The sequence below is a fragment of the Muntiacus reevesi genome, chromosome 6 (assembly GCF_963930625.1).
Source record: "Muntiacus reevesi chromosome 6, mMunRee1.1, whole genome shotgun sequence".
NCBI lineage: Eukaryota > Metazoa > Chordata > Mammalia > Artiodactyla > Cervidae > Muntiacus > Muntiacus reevesi.
In genome coordinates, this window is record NC_089254.1 from 41,155,897 (window position 1) to 41,175,389 (window position 19,493).

Here is a 19,493-nt window from a genome sequence, read left to right on the forward strand (position 1 = left end):
ACCTCACACACACATCAGAAAGAAATGCATGTTCACAGATTAGAAGACTTAATATTAACATATCCATACCCAAAGCAATCTATAGATTCAATGCAATCTCTATCAAAATTTCAAAGGCATTTTTCCCCAGAAATAGAAAAATCCATCCTGAAATTCACCCTGAATCTTGAGGGATCCCAGGTGCCCAAAATAATTTTGTAAAAACAAAAATTGGAGGAGTCACACTTTCTGATTTTCAAAACATACTACAAAGCTATGGTGTTCAAAACAGTGTACTACTGGCATAAAGACAAACAAACTACTGAAACAGAACAGAGCCCAGAAATAAAACTCCTGCATATGTGGTCAAATAATCTTTGATAAAATCATTCAATAGTGAAAGGACAGCCTCTTCAACAACGTGTATGCAGAAAAATGGATATACACACGCAAATGAATGAAGGTGGGCCCTTAAACTCACCCCACATACAAAAATTAACTCAAAGTGGATTAAAGACCTAAAAATAAAACCTAAAGCTATAAAACTCCCATAAGAAAATTTATGGTTAAACTTCATGACACTGTACTTGGCAATGATTTCCTTGCTTGTGAACCTAAGGCACAAACTAAGACAGTAAAAGTAAAAATATACAAGTGAGACTATATAAACCTTAAAAGTTTTGTGCATCAATGCCAATAATCAATAGAGTGAAAGGCAACTTATGGATGAACGAGAATATTTGCAAACTATATACATGATAGTGGGTTAATATCCAGAATATATAAAGAACTATAACTTAAGAGCAAAAAATCAAATATCTCAATTTACAAGTGGCAAAGGGCTTGAATAGACATTTCTCCAATGATACAGAAACAGCCACCAAGCATATGAAAAGATGCTCCACATCACCAATCATTAGGTAAATGCAAATTAAAACCATAAGGAGATATCACTTTTATATCCATTATACCTAGGATCAACAAAATAGAAAATAACAAGTGTTGACAAAGATGTGAAAAAATCAGAAACCGTGTGTGCCACTGGTGCAAAGCTGAATTGGCACAGAAAACAGTCTACACTACAGAAAATCACTACAGAAAATAGTACGGAGGTTTCTCAAAAAAGTTGAAAACAGAACTACCATATGATCCAGCAATTCTGCTTTTGGAAAGTACAAGTGTTAGTTGTTCTGTCATGCCTGACTCTTTGCAACCCCACGAACTGCACAGCAGGCTCCTTTGCCCATGGGATTTTTCCAGGCAAGGACACTGGAATGGTCTGCCATTTCCTTCTCCAGGGGATCTTCCCAACCCAGGGATTGAACCTGGGTCTCCTGCACTGCAGGCAAATTCTTGACTGACTGAGCTTTGCTTTGGGGATATATTCAGAAGCAGCGTGGTCTTGAAGACATACTCGCATACCCATGTTCAAGCAGCACTACTCACGACAGCCAAGCAATGAAAATAGCCCACGTGTCCACCAAGGGGTGAGTGAATACAGAAAATTATACACGAGTATTATCCAGCCTTAAAGGAAATCCTGCCACACGTCACAAAATGGACGAATCTTCAGGACGTTAAACTAAGCCTGACTTAGTTTAACTGAAATAAGTTAAACTGACTTAAATAAGCCTGACTGAAATAAGCCAGTCACAAAAAGACCAATGCTGTGTTATCCCATTCATTTGAGGTACCTAGCATAGCCAAATTCATAGAAACAGAAAACAGAAGAATGGCTGCCTGGGACTGGAGGGAAGAGTAAATAGTAGTTGTTTTTAAGTTTAATGGTTACAGAGTTTCAGATTTGCAAGATGAGGAGTTCCGGAAAGCTGTTTCAAGACAACATTAATGTAATTAACACTACTGAACTGTATACTAAAATGACTGAGATGGTAAATTTTACGTACTTTTTAATTACAATTAAAAAAAAAACACCTCAGTATAAACTCCATATATACAGCTGACCCTCAAAAAATATTGTTTGAACTGTGTAGTTTCTCTTACACACAATTAAAAAAAAAATACTACATTACTACATGATCTGTGATTGGTTGAATCTGCAGATGGAGAACCATGACATGGAGTGTTATAAAGTTATATAAAGATTTTTGACTGTGTGAACAGTCACCACCACTAAACCCCACATCGTGTGAAGATCAACTGTATTCAAGAAAGAAGAAGAAAGCCTGAACATATAAAGGAACAACATCTAAAATGATGTTTGATTCAAATCAAACTTCTAGAAACGAAAATGTCTATTAAGAAAAATACCATGGGGCTTCGGTGGTGCTTCAGTGGTAAAGAATCCACTGGCCGACACAGGAGACTCAGGTTCAATCCCTGATCCAGGGAGATCCCAAATGCTGTGAAGCAAGTAAGTCTGTGCTCCACAATATTCAGCCTGTGCTCTAGAGCCTGTGAGCTGCAACTACTGAGGCCCCCAAGGCCTAGAACCCACGCTGCACAAGTGACGCCACCACAATGAGAAGCCCACACACTCCAAATAAAGAGTAGCCGCTGCTTGCTGCAACTAGAGAAAAGCCCAACACAGCAGCAAAGACCCGGTGTGGCCAAAAATAAAAAAAATTTAAAAAGAAAAACACACTGAGTGAGATAATAGTAAATCAGAAAGTGAAAAGATTAGTAATCTTGAGGACAGAGCAAGAGATATTGTCCAAGTTGAAACAAGGAGAGAGAAAAAAAAGGAAGAGAGCATCAGTTAGCTGTGGGACATAATCAAGAAGCATAATATATGAATAACTAGAGTACCAGAATGAGAAGAATGAAGAAACAAAGAAAAAATATCTGAAGAAATAATGGACAAATTTCTTCTACATTTGATAAAAATGGTAAAGCGTCAAACCAAGAAGTTCAACAAACCCCAAGCCTAAGAAACATAAAACACCTAGGCACATCTTACTACAAGTGCATAAAACAAACGATAAAAGAGATCTTGAAAGCAGCCAGAGGAAAAAAAACATTTTCAGTGTAGTGAAGTAAGGATAACAGTAGATTTCACACTGGAAAAATGCAATTAGATGACAGGGGTGCAGTACTGTTATACTCCTGGGGAAAAAAGAAAAAAAAAAAAAAGGTGTTGATCTAAATTTCTATACTTGGCAAATATATATTTCAAAAAAGTATTTTCTCAGACATAAAAAGCTGAAAAAAATTTCATCAGTAATACAGCATTACAACCATTACAATAAATACTAAAGTAAGTACTTCAGGAAAAAGGAAAATACCAGATGGAAAAAGAATTCCAAAGGAAAGAAGGGCCCTGAAAAGGGTAAATATGTGGGTAAATGTAAGAGCTTTAAAAAAAAAAAAAGTTCACTGTACTTAATTGGTCAGTCATGTCCAACTCTTTGTGACCCCATGGACTGCAGCCCACCAGGATCCTCTGTCCATAGGGATTCTCCAGGCAAGAATACTCAAGTGGGTTGCCTCGCCCTCCTCCAGGGAATCTTCCCAACGCAGGGATCAAACCCAGGTCTCCAGCATTGCAGGTGGATTCTTTACGATCTGAGTCATCAATCCCCCTAAAAGACAACTGACTATGTAAAGCTGAAAACATTGTAGAAAAACATTGTGGGATTTTTAACACATGTAAAACCAAAATGTATGACAATAGCACACAAGCTGAAAAGAGAAAATGGAAGCATGCTGTTACAAGGCACTTATATGAAATGAAAAGTGGTGTTTTATTCAAAGTAGATGTGACAAGCTAAAGATGCATATAGCCACTACAAATAAGCAGTAAAATTAAAAAAAAAAAAGCTACAGAGAATTAATTCTCCAATAAAATATTTGTTGAGTATCATAAAAATACTCAAATATAAAAGAAGGCAAAGAAAAAAAGGAACAAAGAACAGATGTAACAAATAAGAAACACATACCAAGAAGGAAGATTTAAACCCAACAAAACAATCACATTAAATGTAAATGGTCTAAATTAAGAGCAGAGATTAGAAAGCTGGATTAGAAAGACAGAAAAGAAAAGCCAAGGCCCAACTATATGCCATGTACCAGAAATCCAGTTTAAATAAATAGGTAAAAAGTTTTCAAATAGAAAAAGAGAAATAACACTAACACTACTCAAAACAAAGCTAGAGTGGCAATACAAAGTAGACTTCAGAGAAAAGCATATTACCAAAGGTCCATTTCACAATGACAAAACGATCTAGTTCATCAAAAGATAACGACCCTAAATATGCATGTATCGAGTAACAGAACTTCAAACTACCAATATATGAAGCCAAACTGATCAAACTACAAGGAGAAATTGGCAAGGCCACAATTACAGGCAGAGATTTCAACACCCTTCTCTCAAAAATGGAGAGAACAAGCAGACAAAAAATATGTAAGGATACAAAAGGCTTGAAAATTTTGTCAGTCAACTTGATCTGACTAGTATTTATAGAACACTCCACCCAACATTCTTTTCAAGCACACATGAATCATTTACCAAGAGAGATGATACTCTATGCCATAAAACAAGTCTCAATAAATTTTAAATGACTCAAATCATGCCATCTATGTTCTCTGACCACAATGAAATTAAATCAGAAGTCAACATCTGAAAAATACCTCAATGTTGGGAAACTTGTGTACATACCTTTAAATAACCAACAGGTTCAATGAAGAAATCACAAACAAAATCAACAAGGATTTTCAAATTGAACAAAAATAAAAACATGAATATCAACATTTGTGAGATGCAGTCCAATTACTATTTAGAGGGGAATTTTATAGCATTAAACATTTATATTAGAAGACAACAACAGAATAAGTTTACATTTTAAGATTCTAACAAATCAAAAGCTAATAAAATACAAAGTAAACAACAAAATGGAAATAACAGAAATCACTGAAACTGAAAACAAAATCAATTTAAAAAAAACAAAAACCTGGCTCTTGGAGAATATCAACAAAACAGACAAATCTGTAGCCAGACTGAACAGGAAAAAAAGTGAGAAAATACACAAATTAACAGTTAGGAATGAGAAAGAAGACATTACTACAGATCTTAGAGATATTAAAAAGATAATAAAGGAATGTTATTAAAAAAAATAAAGGAATGTTATGAACATGTATGCCCCTGAATTTAACAATTTAGATTAAATTAACAAATTCCTTGAAAGATACAAATGACTGATGCTTACTCAAAAATAAAAAGAAATAATAAATTAAATAAATAGAATTTGAAGTTAAAATCTTTCCCATAAAGAAAACTTCAGATATGAGTATGCCAGCCATTTAAATTCATCTTAAGTTTAAGATACCAATACATGGAGAGATCAGGTATTTATTAACTATCGTGTACAAGCATTACACATAGAATTTTGATATGGTTATGTTAGTAGTTAGTAAAATCATTCTGGAAGGAAGCTCTGTAGAGAATTGTTTAATATGAGGCTAAATTAAAATCAAAGAGACCTGGGACTTCCTTAGTGGTTCAGTGGTTGACTCTGCACTTCTACTGCAGGGGGCCCAGGTTTGATCCCTGGTCAGAGAACTAAGATCCTGAATGCCTCAAGGTCACAAAAAAAAAAAAAGAAAAGGTAAAGAGATTAGAGACAATAATGAAACGATGAGGACATGAAATAAGTCAGTGGCAACAAGCACTTTTATTAACTCAGAGTAGGTGTTGAGACAGGGCATTAATAAAATAGATAACTAGTAGAGAGAATAACCAGATGCAGTGACTGATTGGACATGATACGTATGGGGAATAAAATAGTAAGGGTAGTCCATGATTCCCAGCTTGAACATTAGAACAGCCATTCACTAGAATAGGCAATACAAGAGGAGAAAAGATGATATGTTTATTCTTCAACAGACGGCACATTTACGACAGCGAGATCACTCACATACAGCCTGGCATCTTGGGAGTGCGAAGTCAAGTTGGCCTTAGGAAGCATCACTACGAACAAAGCTAGTGGAGGTGATGGGATTCCAGCTGAACTATTTCAAATCCTACAAGATGATGCTATGAAAGTGCTGCACTCAATATGCCAGCAAATCTGGAAAACTCAGCAGTGGCCACAGGACTGGAAAAGGTCAGTTTTCATTCCAATCCCAAAGAAAGGCAATCCCAAAGAATGTACAAACTACCACACAATTGCATTCATTTCACATGCTAGCAAAGAAACGCACAAAATTCTCCAAGCTAGGCTTCAACAATACATGAACCAAAAACTTCCAGATGTTTAAGTTGATTTAGAAAAGGCAGAGGAACCAGAGATTAAATTGCCAACACCCACTGGATCATAGAAAAAGCAAGAGAATTCCACAAGAATATCTACTTCTGCTTCACTGACTATGCTAAAGTCTTTGACTGTGTGGATGACAACAAATTGGAAAATTCTTAAAGAGATGGGAATACCAGACCACCTTACCTGTCTCCTGAGAAACTTGTATGCAAGTCAAGAAGCAACAGAAATGGACATGGGACAACAGACTGGTTCCAAATCGGGAAAGGAGTATGTCAAGACTGTATATTGTCACCCTGCTTATTTAACTTATATGCAGAGTGTATCATGTGAAATGCCAGGCTGGATGAAGCACAAGCTGGAATCAAGATTGCTGAGAGAAATCAATAACCTCAGATATGCAGATGACACCACACTTACGGCAGAAAGTGAAGAGAAACTAAAGATCCTCTTGATGAAGCTGAAAGAGAGTGAAAAAGCTGGCTTAAAGCTCAACATTCAAAAAACAAAGATCATGGCATCCAGTCCCATCACAAACAGGCAAGCACACAATGGAAACAGCGACAGACTTAATTTTCTTGGGCTCCAAAATCACTGCAGATGGTGACTACAGCCCTGAAATTAAAAGACGCTTACTCCTTAGAAGAAAAGCTATGACCAACCTGGATAGCATATGAAAAAGCAGAGACATTACTTTGCTGACAAAGGTCCATCTAGTCAAAGCTATGGTTTTTCTGATAGTCATGTATGGATGTGAGAGTTCAACTATAAAGAAGGCTGAGCGCCACAGAATTGATGCTCTTGAACTGTGGTGTGGAGAAGACTCTTGAGGGTCCTCTGTACGGCAAGAAAATCAAACCAGTCAATGCTCAAGGAAATCAGTCCTAAATATTCACTAGAAGGACTGATGCTGAAGCTCCAATACTTGGGCCACCTGATGCAAAGAACTGACTCATTTGAGTGCTCGCTTCAGCAGCACATATACTAAAATTGGAACGATACAGAGAAGATTAGCATGGCCCCTGCACAAGGATGACATGCAAATTCGTGAAGCGTTCCATATTTTTAGAATGGGAGAAAATAACAGCAAATGAAGAAACAGACAAAGGATTAATCTCAAAAATATACAAGCAACTTCTGCAGCTCAATTCCAGAAAAATAAACGACCCAATCAAAAAATGGGCCAAAGAACTAAACAGACATTTCTCCAAAGAAGACATACAGATGACTAACAAAGACATGAAAAGATGCTCAACATCACTCATCATCAGAGAAATGCAAATCAAAACCACAATGAGGTACCATTACACGCCAGTCAGAATGGCTGCTATCCAAAAGTCTACAAGCAATAAATGCTGGAGAGGGTGTGGAGAAAAGGGAACCCTCTTACACTGTTGGTGGGAATGCAAACTAGTACAGCCACTATGGAGAACAGTGTGGAGATTTCTGAAAAAACTGGAAATAGAACTGCCACATGACCCAGCAATCCCACTCCTGGGCATACACACCGAGGAAACCAGATCTGAAAGAGACACGTGCACCCCAACATTCATTGCAGCACTCTTTATAATAGCCAGGACATGGAAGCAACCTAGATGCCCATCAGCAGACAAATGGATAAGGAAGCTGTGGTACATATACACCATGGAATATTACTCAGCCATTAAAAAGAATTCATTTGAATCAGTTCTAATGAGATGGATGAAACTGGAGCCCATTATACAGAGTGAAGTAAGCCAGAAAGATAAAGACCAATACAATACACTAACGCATATATATGGAATTTAGAAAGATGGTAACGATAACCCTATATGCAAAATGGAAAAAGAGACACAGAGGTACAGAACAGACTTTGCGACTCTGTGGGAGAAGGCAAGGGTGGGATGTTCTGAGAGAACAGAATTGAAACAAGTATACTATCTAGGGTGAAACAGATCACCAGCCCAGGTTGGATGCATGAGACAAGTGCTCAGGGCTGGTGCACTGGGGAGACTCAGAGGGATGGGATAGGGAGGGAGGTGGGAGAGGGGTTCAGGATGAGGAACACATGTAAATCCATGGCTGATTCATGTCAATGTATGGCCAAAACCACTACAATATTGTAAAGTAATTAGCCTCCAACTAATAAAAATAAATGGAAAAAAAATTAAGAGGGAAAATTAAAAAAAAAAAAAAAAAAGAACTGACTCATTTGAAAAGACCCTGATGTGGGAAAGATTGAAGGCAGGAGGAGAAGGGGACGACAGAGGACGAGATGGTTGGATGGCATCATCAACTCAATGGACACGAGCTTGGGCAAGCTCTGGGATATGGTGAAGGACAGGGAAGTCTGGTGTGCAGTTCACTGGCTCGCAAAGAGTCGGACATGACTGAACAACTGAGCAACGACAATGGTACACTTCCACACTCAGAGGCCAAAAGGCAGACTCTGTGTGTGTACTCAACTGCTCAGGCTTGTCCACTTCTTTGTGGTCCCATGGACTGTAGGCCTCCAGGCTCCTCTGTCCCTGGGATTCTCTAGGCAAGAACACTGAAGTGGGTTGGCATTTTCTCCTCCAAGGGATCTTCCCAACTTAGGGATCAAACCCACATGTCCTGCAGTTTCTGCATTAGCAGGTGGGTTCTTACTGAGATACCTGGGAAGCCCATCCTATTTATTTGCTCTATCTGGTTTAATGAGCCTCTCCTACTTTCTTCAGGGAAAAATTAGGGAATGTGAAGCTCTCTCTCTACCTTTTCCCTTTTTTGTTGTATGTGGCTGTAATCATTCAATTCTTTACTGAATTCTGCTTATTACCTATGTAACATCATTTGCCTCCTTTTATGGTTTTTTTTTTTTTTTTATTAGTTGGAGGCTAATTACTTCACAACATTTCAGTGGGTTTTGTCATACATTGATATGAATCAGCCATAGAGTTACACGTATTCCCCATCCCGATCCCCCCTCCCACCTCCCTCTCCACCCGATTCCTCTGGGTCTTCCCAGCCCACCAGGTCCGAGCACTTGACTCATGCATCCCACCTGGGCTGGTGGTCTGTTTCACCATAGATAATATACATGCTGTTCTTTCAAAACATCCCACCCTCACCTTCTCCCACAGAGTCCAAAAGTCTGTTCTGTACTTCTGTGTCTCTTTTTCTGTTTTGCATATAGGGTTATCGTTACCATCTTTCTAAATTCCGTATATATGTGTTAGTATGCTATAATGGTCTTTATCTTTCTGGCTTACTTCATTCTGTATAATGGGCTCCAGTTTCATCCATCTCATTAGAACTGATTCAAATGAATTCTTTTTAATGGCTGAGTAACATTCCATGGTGTATATGCACCACGGCTTCCTTATCCATTCATCTCCTGATGGGCATCTAGGTTGCTTCCATGTCCTGGCTATTATAAACAGTGCTGCGATGAACATTAGCTTTCACTGTTTGCCATTTTCTGGCTTTCCTGACTCTACTTGAGAATTGTATTTTTTTACATTTTTAATATTTATTTTTATTATTTTATTTGGCTGTGCTCTTAGTTGCAGTATGCAGGATCTACTTGGGCATGTGGGATCTACTTCCCTGACCAGAGATTGAACTTGAGACCCTTACTTTGGGACTTCAGAGTCCTAGCCATTGGACCACCAGGAAAATCCCAAGAATTGTTTTTTTTTTTTTTTAAAGTACACCTTTTCAACTTGGTTGAATTGCAGCAACTTTTTTTTTGGCAAGTTTTATAAGCCAGGCCATGTATCAAGTGCTTCACATATATTCGTTCATCTAATTTTCAAAATTTTGCAAAGTATCTCCATTTTATGATTAAATAAAGCTAAACCTGAAAAAGATTGCATAATCAGCCAAAAATTAAGACAACTGGTGGACTGCAGACCTGAAAACTTGAACCTAGATCTGTAGAGCACTAAAACTTGTGACACATAACTTTCATAATGTTTTTGCTGCCTTTTGCTGAATGCCTGACCAAGGTGATTTCATCCATGCAACAAGTGTGCCTACAACATGTCTTCACAACTTCTGTAGATCACTTTTAAAGCCCCTTTCCCTACTGTTTCTAAAACTGGAAAGCTGCATACAGTGCACCTTTTCTCCTTTACTTCCTCTCATTAAATGTCAAATTTAATCATGTTATGATTATTATCAGGTAGTGGTTCAGCCACAGCCATTTCCTGCCCCAGTTTCTATTCAAAATGAAGTCCAACATATTTTCTTTCCTAGTCTTCTAAAATTACCTGTTTTAGGAAGCAATTTTTTTCATCTGAAAGCTCACCTCTATTATTTTGTGTCATTTATGCATCTACATGACACTTAACAAGTTGGACTAAAAAGGCAGCTTTCCTAAATGTCATTTGGTATTTTCAACTTAGTCATGTGATTTTGGTTATCAAGTGATCCACTTTTATAAATCCAATGTGAGTATTTATGGTTCTGTGGTCTCCTGAGGGGAAGACATAACATAGGACTTTTTCTCAGGTTTTCAAGGACAGTCTCAATTTAAAACATTCTGTCAATTTAAACATCTCAATTTTGGGGTCAGAAAAGATGGAAGCATATATGCCAAGGGTAATGTGCAATATTGACTCTACATGGCAATAGGGTAGGTCAGGTTAAGGAAAGGCAATCACTTAATTAAGACTATTTTACTTTAATTTGTTTGGTGGCACCCCACATCCTACAGAATCTTAGTTCCCGACTAGGGATCCAACACGCACCTCCTGCAGTAGAAGTGTACCACTGGACATCCACAGAATTCTCAAGATTATTTTTCTTTTTAAAATAATCCCAAAATACTTCCCTTGAATTAGGCACAGTTGCCTTAGTCTTCTTTTACTGGTTAGGATTAAATATCGTAATGAAATAATGAAATCGTTGCTTGTCTGAACACCTTTGGAAATCAGTTTTAGTAAGTATTAAAAAGTAAATATTAAATAAAAATGTAACAATTCACACTCTTGAGATATTCTTATAAAGTATATAATTTCTAACTACTAAATTTGCCCAGCAACATTTCTACACAATTAGCATTTAAATTTGGCCTTCGCAAATACTTTGCTTACAGAGCCACAATTACTTGTCATTCCCTCAACAATCTATATTCCTCCTCTGAGGACCCTGCCTCCTGCTCTGTGAGTTCTGTCTGTGATGATGTCCCCGCTCCCCACTAATAAAAATCATCAGTCACCATTTAAGGCTCCAGAGATAGTGCCCTGGTAAACCCCCAGCCCATCTCAACTCTGTTCAATTTATTTGTTTCTTATTCTTCATTCAGGACTTTATTCATCCACATACCAATAAGTCAGTACTTTACATATTTTGCTTAATATTAATACTCCCCTTTGAAGTATTAAGTCTTTCCACTTAACAGATAAGGAAACTAAAGATGAACGAAATTTGAGATCATGTTCCACGTCACAAAGCAAAACAGGAATTCAAATGCTGGTCGGAACTTTAACTCAATTCTCTTTCCATGAAACCACAGACTCTATGGCACTCTCTTATAGTACAATATACACTGTATTGTATTACCATTATTTGTTCTAATCTCTCCCTCTCACTAAAGGGATGTTCCTCAAAGACAGGGAAGGACTCCATCCTTACATTCCAGCAATAGTCAACAGTGCTTACTACACAGTGATCTCAAAGTGTTACCGAATATTAAGCTTATGGTTCTGCGGCATTATTTTCCACTGATTAGTTGCCTTCAACCAAATCTGTATGAAGCCATTTTTACTGTGATGGTAAAACACAACAGTTTGGAATACAGGCTTTGTAATTAGATTGCTTAGACATGAATTCCACCTCTAAACTTATTATCTGAGAAATCTTGAACACATGAGTTAACTACATTAACTCATAGGAGGACAGTAATCACTGTAGCTACCTTTTAGGATTATAACGATTAAATGAGGTAATACAGAGGCAACTGAACTATTTTTTTTGATCTTCATTTTTTTCTACACACTACCCTAAATTTTCTTCAGCTCAGTCTAGGGCATCCTTTTTCATTATAAATTCTTGAAATGTTGGTATTACTCAAGTCATAAAAAAAGAAATAAATAATTCCATTTGCAGCAACATGGATGGACCTATAGAGCGTCATACTGAGTGAAGTCAGAGAAAAACAAATACCACATGATATCACTTATATGTGGAATATTTAAAACCGGTACAGATGAACTTAAATACAGAACAGAAATAGTTACAGATGTAGAAAACAAACTTATGGTTATTGGGTGTAAAGGGGAGGGATAAATTGGAAAATTGGGACTGACATAGAGACACTACTACATATAAAATAGATAATAAGGATTTACAGTATAGCACAGGAAACTCTACTCAATACTTATAATAGCCTATGTGGGAAAAGCGTCTAAAAAAGAGTGGATATATGTATAACTGATTCACTTTGCTGCACACCTGAAATTAACAACATTGTAAATCAACTATATCCAATAAAAACTTAAAAAAAAAATTCCTTAAAATTTTGAATGAAATGGATTAGCCAAAAAGGTTCATGGCTTAAAAATTGGTCAGGTCGCTTACTTGACTTTTACAGCCTACTGGCCAGTGCCAGTTTGGATTCAAAAAAAAGTTTATTCTTGGAAGCCTGACCATGCAAGAGTGTCCCCATTGTACATTTTATTTGCTCACCTCATTTTCAAGCCCTACCAGAAAGTTTGAAAATTAGAACACGGGCACTTTATTACCACCTAACTTAATACTACCTAGGATGCACACAGACAACTCAATTGTGAGGGAGGCATGCTGCTATTTTCCCAACAAGAAAACGCTCCTGGAACCACTGTGTTCTGGTCTCAGGCAAAACTCATTCTCCCCACACCTCCAAGATTTCTCTGGAATCTAGAGGATAAGTCACTGCACCGGCCACGGACTATCCACTGCCATCTCTTAAACTGAGCAGCGGTTACTCCAAAAAGTTAGGATTTTATATTGTTATGCTATTTTTATGGATCTTTAGGCTAAAGTGTGTAATTTCCAAATTTTTAGAATTCCCCCTTAAAACTTTAAAAAGCTATGAAAAAGCCCAGTTTGGGGGGAAAAAAGTTTTTAAAAATACATAACCCCTTGAAACAAGAGCAAATACGAAGGCTACAGCCACAATCTCAAAAGGGGCGGGGGGTCAGATCTTCAAAAGTCTAGCTGGCTAAAGCTAACCAAAAACTTTGATAAGTACCACAAATAACAGACTAACCTCAAAGTAAGCAGGATATACCATTAACAAAGTAAGCAAGTGTAAATGACAAAACACTTAATACATTCACACGAATTTTAAAATTACTTGGTACATGTCAACAGATACTGAGATTAAGAAATTGTCCCAGATTCTGTAGTTCCCTACTCAGTACATGATGTTATAAAGCAGGTCCTTTTTTGAGGGGGAGGGGGACCACGCTAAAAATTAAAAGGGTATCAGATTACCGACAGAATACTCTCCAAAGTTCTACTACGAGGCGCTCCATTAGAAAGCCATGACCTGAAGGAACAATACCAAAACACTGGCTGTCAACATGAGACATAAAAATAAGAAAATGTGAAGCACTTCGATGGACCGCGGCATTGTTTCCAGACAAGAAATACCTCTTTAAGGCCCACGCCAAGGATTTCAGCACCGGCTCCGCGGTCAGTCCTGCAATCCGAAAACTGTTGCCCTCAGTGAGGGCAGGGCAGCGACCCCCGCCAGCCGGCTTTCAGCGTGCAGAGTCGCCCCCTCCTTCCGAGCTCGCTCCTCCGGCCGCTAGCTGGCCGCTCCCCTCCGGCCGGGACTCGGCCACCCGCTGGCCGCACACGCCCTCGGACCCGACGCGCCCCCAACAGAGCGCCACGGGAAGGAAGCGAGGAGAGGGGCCTGGAGAAGGGGCGGGAGGGGCGAGAGGCGGCGCTGGGATTCGGGCCGTCACCATCCGTGCTCGAGAACTGCCCGGGTTCGGGAGGTGGGAAACTGAGCCTCCGCCGCCGGCCAAATGATAGGATCCCGGAGCGCAGGTGCCGGCGGCCGCCCGACGAAGTCACGGGCCGGGAGGACGACGCGTTGACCCCAGAGCCCCCACCTCCATCCCACTCGCCGCTCTCCTCCCTCATCCACCTTCATCTTCGGCCTTATGTCAGAACCCAACGACCTCCACACGGCCCTCCCGAGCGTGGAGGTGATGCCGGCTCTTACCTTAGGAAAGGGCGCCGCGCCGCTACAGGCGGCTAGGGTGCGCGCGGGAGACACCGAGGCGAGCGCCGCCGCTGCCGCGGGAGCCTGAGGAGTCACAACGAAGCTGCCCGCGGGCGCGCCGCCTCCAGATCCACCGCCCCACCCCCTCTCCCGCAGGATTTTGCGCCGGAGCCTGCAGTCTCCGCGCTCTGACTGGTAGAGCCAGAGGAGGGGCGGGGCGCCCCGCGGGGGCGGGGCCGAGCGCTACAAAGTCTAATTGGCATCTGTAGGCCCAATGGGACCACGGATGCTCCCGGCTTTGCTTAGACTGACTTTCCTGCTAGCCCGTAGCAGTCAAGAGGCGGGCCCAATGCCCTCTTTGATAGCCATCTTTTTGACAAACCGGATTGTACGAAAAAGTCGGTTGGTTTGCACTGGCGGCTGAATAGTCCAATTAATTCAGGGGAGGTAGCTTCTGCGCTCTCTGATTGGCGTTCTCTCTACCTATAGGAGAGGCCCAGGGCGGTCAGACCCTGCCCCGGATGTGGGCGCGGCTCTGAGGTAGACCTGAGAGAGCCTGCACTGTGGTCGTTTGAAGCGGCGGAATTGAGGTCTCTTTTTCTTGACTATCATGTGATGGCTTCTGGATTTAATGGGGGAAGAAGTGTGGAAAAGGCCAAGGATCCAAACTGGCGAATTTCCTGATCTTCGAGCCCCTCTCCGCTCTCCAGACAGCGGAACTGCCGGGTGAGTCCAGGGCTCCGACGAGCCGGCATCCCCCGAAGTGCACTCGGCCCCCGCCACCTACCCTGTGTCTGCCTCCCTAGTCGCCGCCCCCATCCCCTCACCCTCCAGCCCCAAATACACCGGATTGGCACCAGCCTTCTGTTTGCATTGTGGATCATATCGTACAAGAAATGCGTTCAACTCTAAAAGGTACTGGGCCCACAGTGCAGAATGGGGGGAGTTCGGACAGGGCGCCGCTGTCACACCGTCGGCGTTTGAAGTTGAAGGGTATGGATAGTTTAGAAACGCCCTTAGGGAATGCCCTGAAGTTCTATAGACAAGTAGGCCCGAAAACCAGGTAAATGTAAGCAGTACGCTGTTCGTTTGAAGGATGGTCAGTTTGGCCAAGGCTGTTGAAGTAGGTACCTTTCGAAAGTGACTCATTATCTGGAGGAATTCTTCGTTGTGGGCTCATTAAGCAAAACTGTCTTTGGGATAGGACGAGTTCATATGGAAGTGTACTGCCAGTCGCGTGAGAAGGGAAATGGAGATGGTGTGGCAAGCACCACGGACAAGTTATCGGGTCCACACACACCTGATACCGAGATGTGGTAACCTGTGTGGGAGCAGGGCCCTTTAGATTTCCATTTTGGAGCAGCGCAGGTGTTAGGCGGATAGGCGGTATATACTTAACTGTCTTCAGGTGCAAAACATAATCACCTCAAATGAAAAATACTTCAAAATTTTTTGGAGTATGCAGCTCCCCAACCCTCCTTAAAACAGAAAGAAGAGAAGTAGTAGGAAACAAATATAATAAATTAATGGGGATTTATGAATAAATTGGGAGTTGTATGTCATCATTGTACCCCAGCACCCATGATCCTTCAAGCATCATTTAAATATCAATAGCGTGCTTTTAGTGAAAGTGCACACAAAACTTTGTTGCATCCCACATAAAAAAAACTTGCAGTCACAAGGTTGTTTTTGCAGTCTTTTGACCTCCAGTCTTAAAGCACCTGTTTTGAATGCAGTTACCCTTCTTATTGAGTTACTACTCAGACCTATGTGGGGGAAACAAACAAAAAGCTTGACTCATTTAATGGCTGGCTGATAGAAGTGATGTTTAAGCAAATGTATTATCATAAACTTCTTTTTAAAGTTAACAAAAACAGCCAGAGGGATTGTAAACTGGAAGTGAGAAAATTCAATTTACAGTATGAAACCCATCTATAGTTACTAATAAGTACACACCTCTCAATCTCTTCTTCCAAATTTGGTTCCACATCCCATTATGGCAGCCCCGGGCCAGGAAAGGAGACTAGCACAGAAAATGCCTTCCTGAGAGCAAAAGCATCTTGTTTTTCAAACTGCACTATGAAGTATCTTCAAGCTAAGGAAACATATTGAGTGCAAGCAGATGGGTAGTGTAAGGGAAAGAAGGGAGCTCGGAAACTCAGATCATTACTGAAATGAAACACATACATACTCTTGCACCATGATAGATAGCTACCCACTGTTTAAAGTAGTAAAGATGTAACAATCAAAGTTAGTCCTAAAATATAATTATTTAAAGATGATAGTCTAGGACATTTATCTAGCCAGTTTCCTCCCCTTTTCCTTATTTTTTATCTTCCTGCATTTTTACTCCTGTCACTCATACTTTTGTTACCTTCCCCATTACCTGCCTATCTTTTCCTCTTGCCATCTAGTATCCTCTCTCATCCTCAGTCTGTCATTCCCCAGTGGCTTATTTCCTTTTGTTTATAATTTCTCTCCTTTACTGAAAATTTCGTCTTGATCCTTCGTCATCCTCATTTTAAGTCTTATCCTTCATTTTCTTTTCTCCCACTGTTTCAAAGGAATAAAATGTTGTCACCTGTTTGCATTTCATTATCTTCTGTTAGCTTCTCACCCAACTTCATGCAACCTGGCTTCTGACTTGCCATTCTGTTTACCCTTTTTCCAGATGGTCACAAGGCTGATATAAAAACTTGAATAAATATGGAACATACTGTAAACCTGTATGTGAAGATTAAATGTGTTTATACTTAAGTATTACAGATTGATGGATTCCTATCAAACTTCCAAGTTTTTTAAATTTCGTGATTTTAGCATTGAAAAACTGGAAGGGCCAAATAACAAAAGTATTTTGGAGAAGAAAATAGTAAATAGATACTAGGCCTCCCAGATCCTAAAACCTATCTAGTAACAGTGATACAGTACTAGTGCAAAACAGACATCGATCAGTAAGACAGGATAGGACTGTAAGAAATAGCCCCAATTATTAAACAATTTAGCACCTAATAATCCCAAAACAAGTTTTTTAAGTGGTTTTGATTATTGGGTAGCAAGTAGTAAAAAAGCTATATACCACAAACCAAAAAAATGGGTATTACTAAAAATAGTTTTAGACTAAGAAAATAGGAATTTATAAGAACTTTGAGAAAATTTGATTAAAAAATGTTAGACCCATAGATTAAGCTATGTGAAAATCCAGTGTTACCAATGTGTTCTATGTTACTTAGCCCAGTGACCTCTGTACAATCATAGTTCTACTTAATGTTGTAATTTTTTTTAACTGTTCCCTCCTTATTAAAACTCCTTTCCTGGCTTTATACCACCCTTTCTTTGATTTTGAATGCTTTTTCTTAGTATTCCTTGATACTGAATGAAAATTAATAGGTGTGCAAATGTACAAAGAAAGGCTAATTAAGAACATCCCTGAGGTACAGGAAAAAGATCCTGAGTGCCTGGATTTGTGTGACAACAATGAAGAGAAACAGGCTGTTTTTAAAACATCTTGAATAGAACTTATACCCAGTGGATATACTAAAAATTGTATTTTGTCACAGCTGCATGGAATGATGGATGTGATGTTGTCAAAGATGGCTACAAATCTGATGGATTATGAAAGGGAGATGGTAAAATGTTTTCAAAATTAGGAAATCTGAGAAAGAGCCAGCTTTGTAAACCAGGAATAGAAATAATTTTTTTTTCTGGTACCAAAATTTAAGATCTTGACTTTTTTTTTTTTTTTTTCTTCTCTTAGGGTATATTTTCCTTTTTTCGACCCTGCAACAGCTTCTTTAAACTGTTTAAATGAGAATGTCCTTGGCTCAGAGAGTACTACTCACCTGGCTTTTCACATTACTCTTCTTGATCATGTTGGTGTTGAAACTGGATGAGAAGGCACCTTGGAACTGGTTCCTCATATTTATTCCAGTCTGGATATTTGATACTATCCTTCTTGTCATGCTGATTGTGAAAATGGCTGGGCGATGTAAGTCTGGCTTTGACCCTCGACATGGATCACACAATATTAAAAAAAAAGCCTGGTACCTCATTGCAATGTTACTTAAATTAGCCTTCTGTCTTGCACTCTGTGCTAAACTGGAACAGTTTACTACCATGAATCTGTCCTATGTCTTCATTCCTTTATGGGCCTTGCTGGCTGGGGCTTTGATAGAGCTTGGATATAACGTCTTTTTTGTGAGAGACTGACTTCTAAGGACATCACATCATTTTATTGCTGATCAGCAAGCTATTATTAAAGTGTACTGAATCTTTGCAAGCTTGAAGAATGCCAGAGAACTGAGAAAAATACCAAATGTAATTTTATACTGCTTCCATTAAAATAATCTTGGTGACTTCTAGTTGACCCAAAACCTGATTATTCCGTATTTGAGTTATTAATACCCTTATTGTCCTATATGAATAAAGTTTGTTTTGGATCTTATGTTTCTACTTGACTCTTGAATAATCTGTTTTAAGTATGTGGTCAACATTAAAAGTAAGTAAACATAAACTAAAGTAAGTAAAAGCCTTTAGTAAGTAAAAGTAAAGTAGGTAAAGTAAACGTAAAAAAGTAAAAGCCTTTAAGTAAAGTCTTTAGTCTACATATTTGAATAGACATTTAGTATATCATGGCCCCATTATGACGAATATAAATAGTCATTTGTGCTTCTCAATTATGAAGGATAAAACCTAGTTACTGGAATAATTAGGGGTGCCACTTAAGGTTTATATTCAAAAAGAATCTAAGAGTTTTGAATTTTTTTCATTTGTTTTTTATCTAGGCTACCTTCATTGTTATCTTCGCCTTCCATTTGGAACAAATAAATTAGAGGTAGCATATTAAAAACTGAGCAGAAGCTTGCCTCTTCCTAATGTTAGGGGAACCATCCATCCCATTTATGTCAGGACAGTCCAGGTTATGCCTATTGGTCTGGGGTCTCAGGGAGGTAGTTCCCCATTAATTCTTACAGGTGTCTTGGTTTGGAAAATTACAGATGCCCCTACCAATTCCAGTGAAACAGGTGGCAGTAGGGCTTCCCCAGTGGCTCAGCCATAAAGAATCTGCCTGCAGTTTAAGAGCTGCAAGAGACCCAGGATTGGATCCCTGGGTCAGGGAA

The 19,493-nt window shown here is 39.4% G+C and overlaps 2 protein-coding genes and 1 non-coding gene across 4 annotated transcripts in view; 2 read left to right on the forward strand and 1 right to left on the reverse strand.

Annotated features, from left to right (window-relative positions):
- Window positions 1-14,511, reverse strand: part of PHTF2 (putative homeodomain transcription factor 2) — a 129,062-nt gene extending 114,551 nt beyond the window's left edge. Inside the window, exon 1 of one of the 2 annotated variants that reach the window (XM_065939942.1) lies at window positions 14,377-14,511. The gene's annotated coding sequence lies outside the window, so the exon portion shown is untranslated. Of the gene's footprint in view, window positions 1-13,793; window positions 13,886-14,376 lie in introns of those variants that run through there. The other variant, XM_065939944.1, reaches the window with a different exon arrangement.
- Window positions 7,155-7,261, forward strand: LOC136171343 (U6 spliceosomal RNA). The gene has a single exon (XR_010663867.1). It is a non-coding gene; the product is annotated as a U6 spliceosomal RNA (small nuclear RNA).
- A 396-nt stretch (window positions 14,512-14,907) lies between the features above and the next one.
- Window positions 14,908-18,817, forward strand: TMEM60 (transmembrane protein 60). The gene is made up of 2 exons (XM_065938868.1): window positions 14,908-15,102; window positions 18,131-18,817. Exon 2 carries the CDS (start codon window positions 18,181-18,183, stop codon window positions 18,580-18,582), a length of 402 nt encoding a protein of 133 aa, XP_065794940.1. The 5' UTR covers window positions 14,908-15,102; window positions 18,131-18,180; the 3' UTR covers window positions 18,583-18,817.
- The last annotated feature ends 676 nt before the right edge of the window (window positions 18,818-19,493 follow it).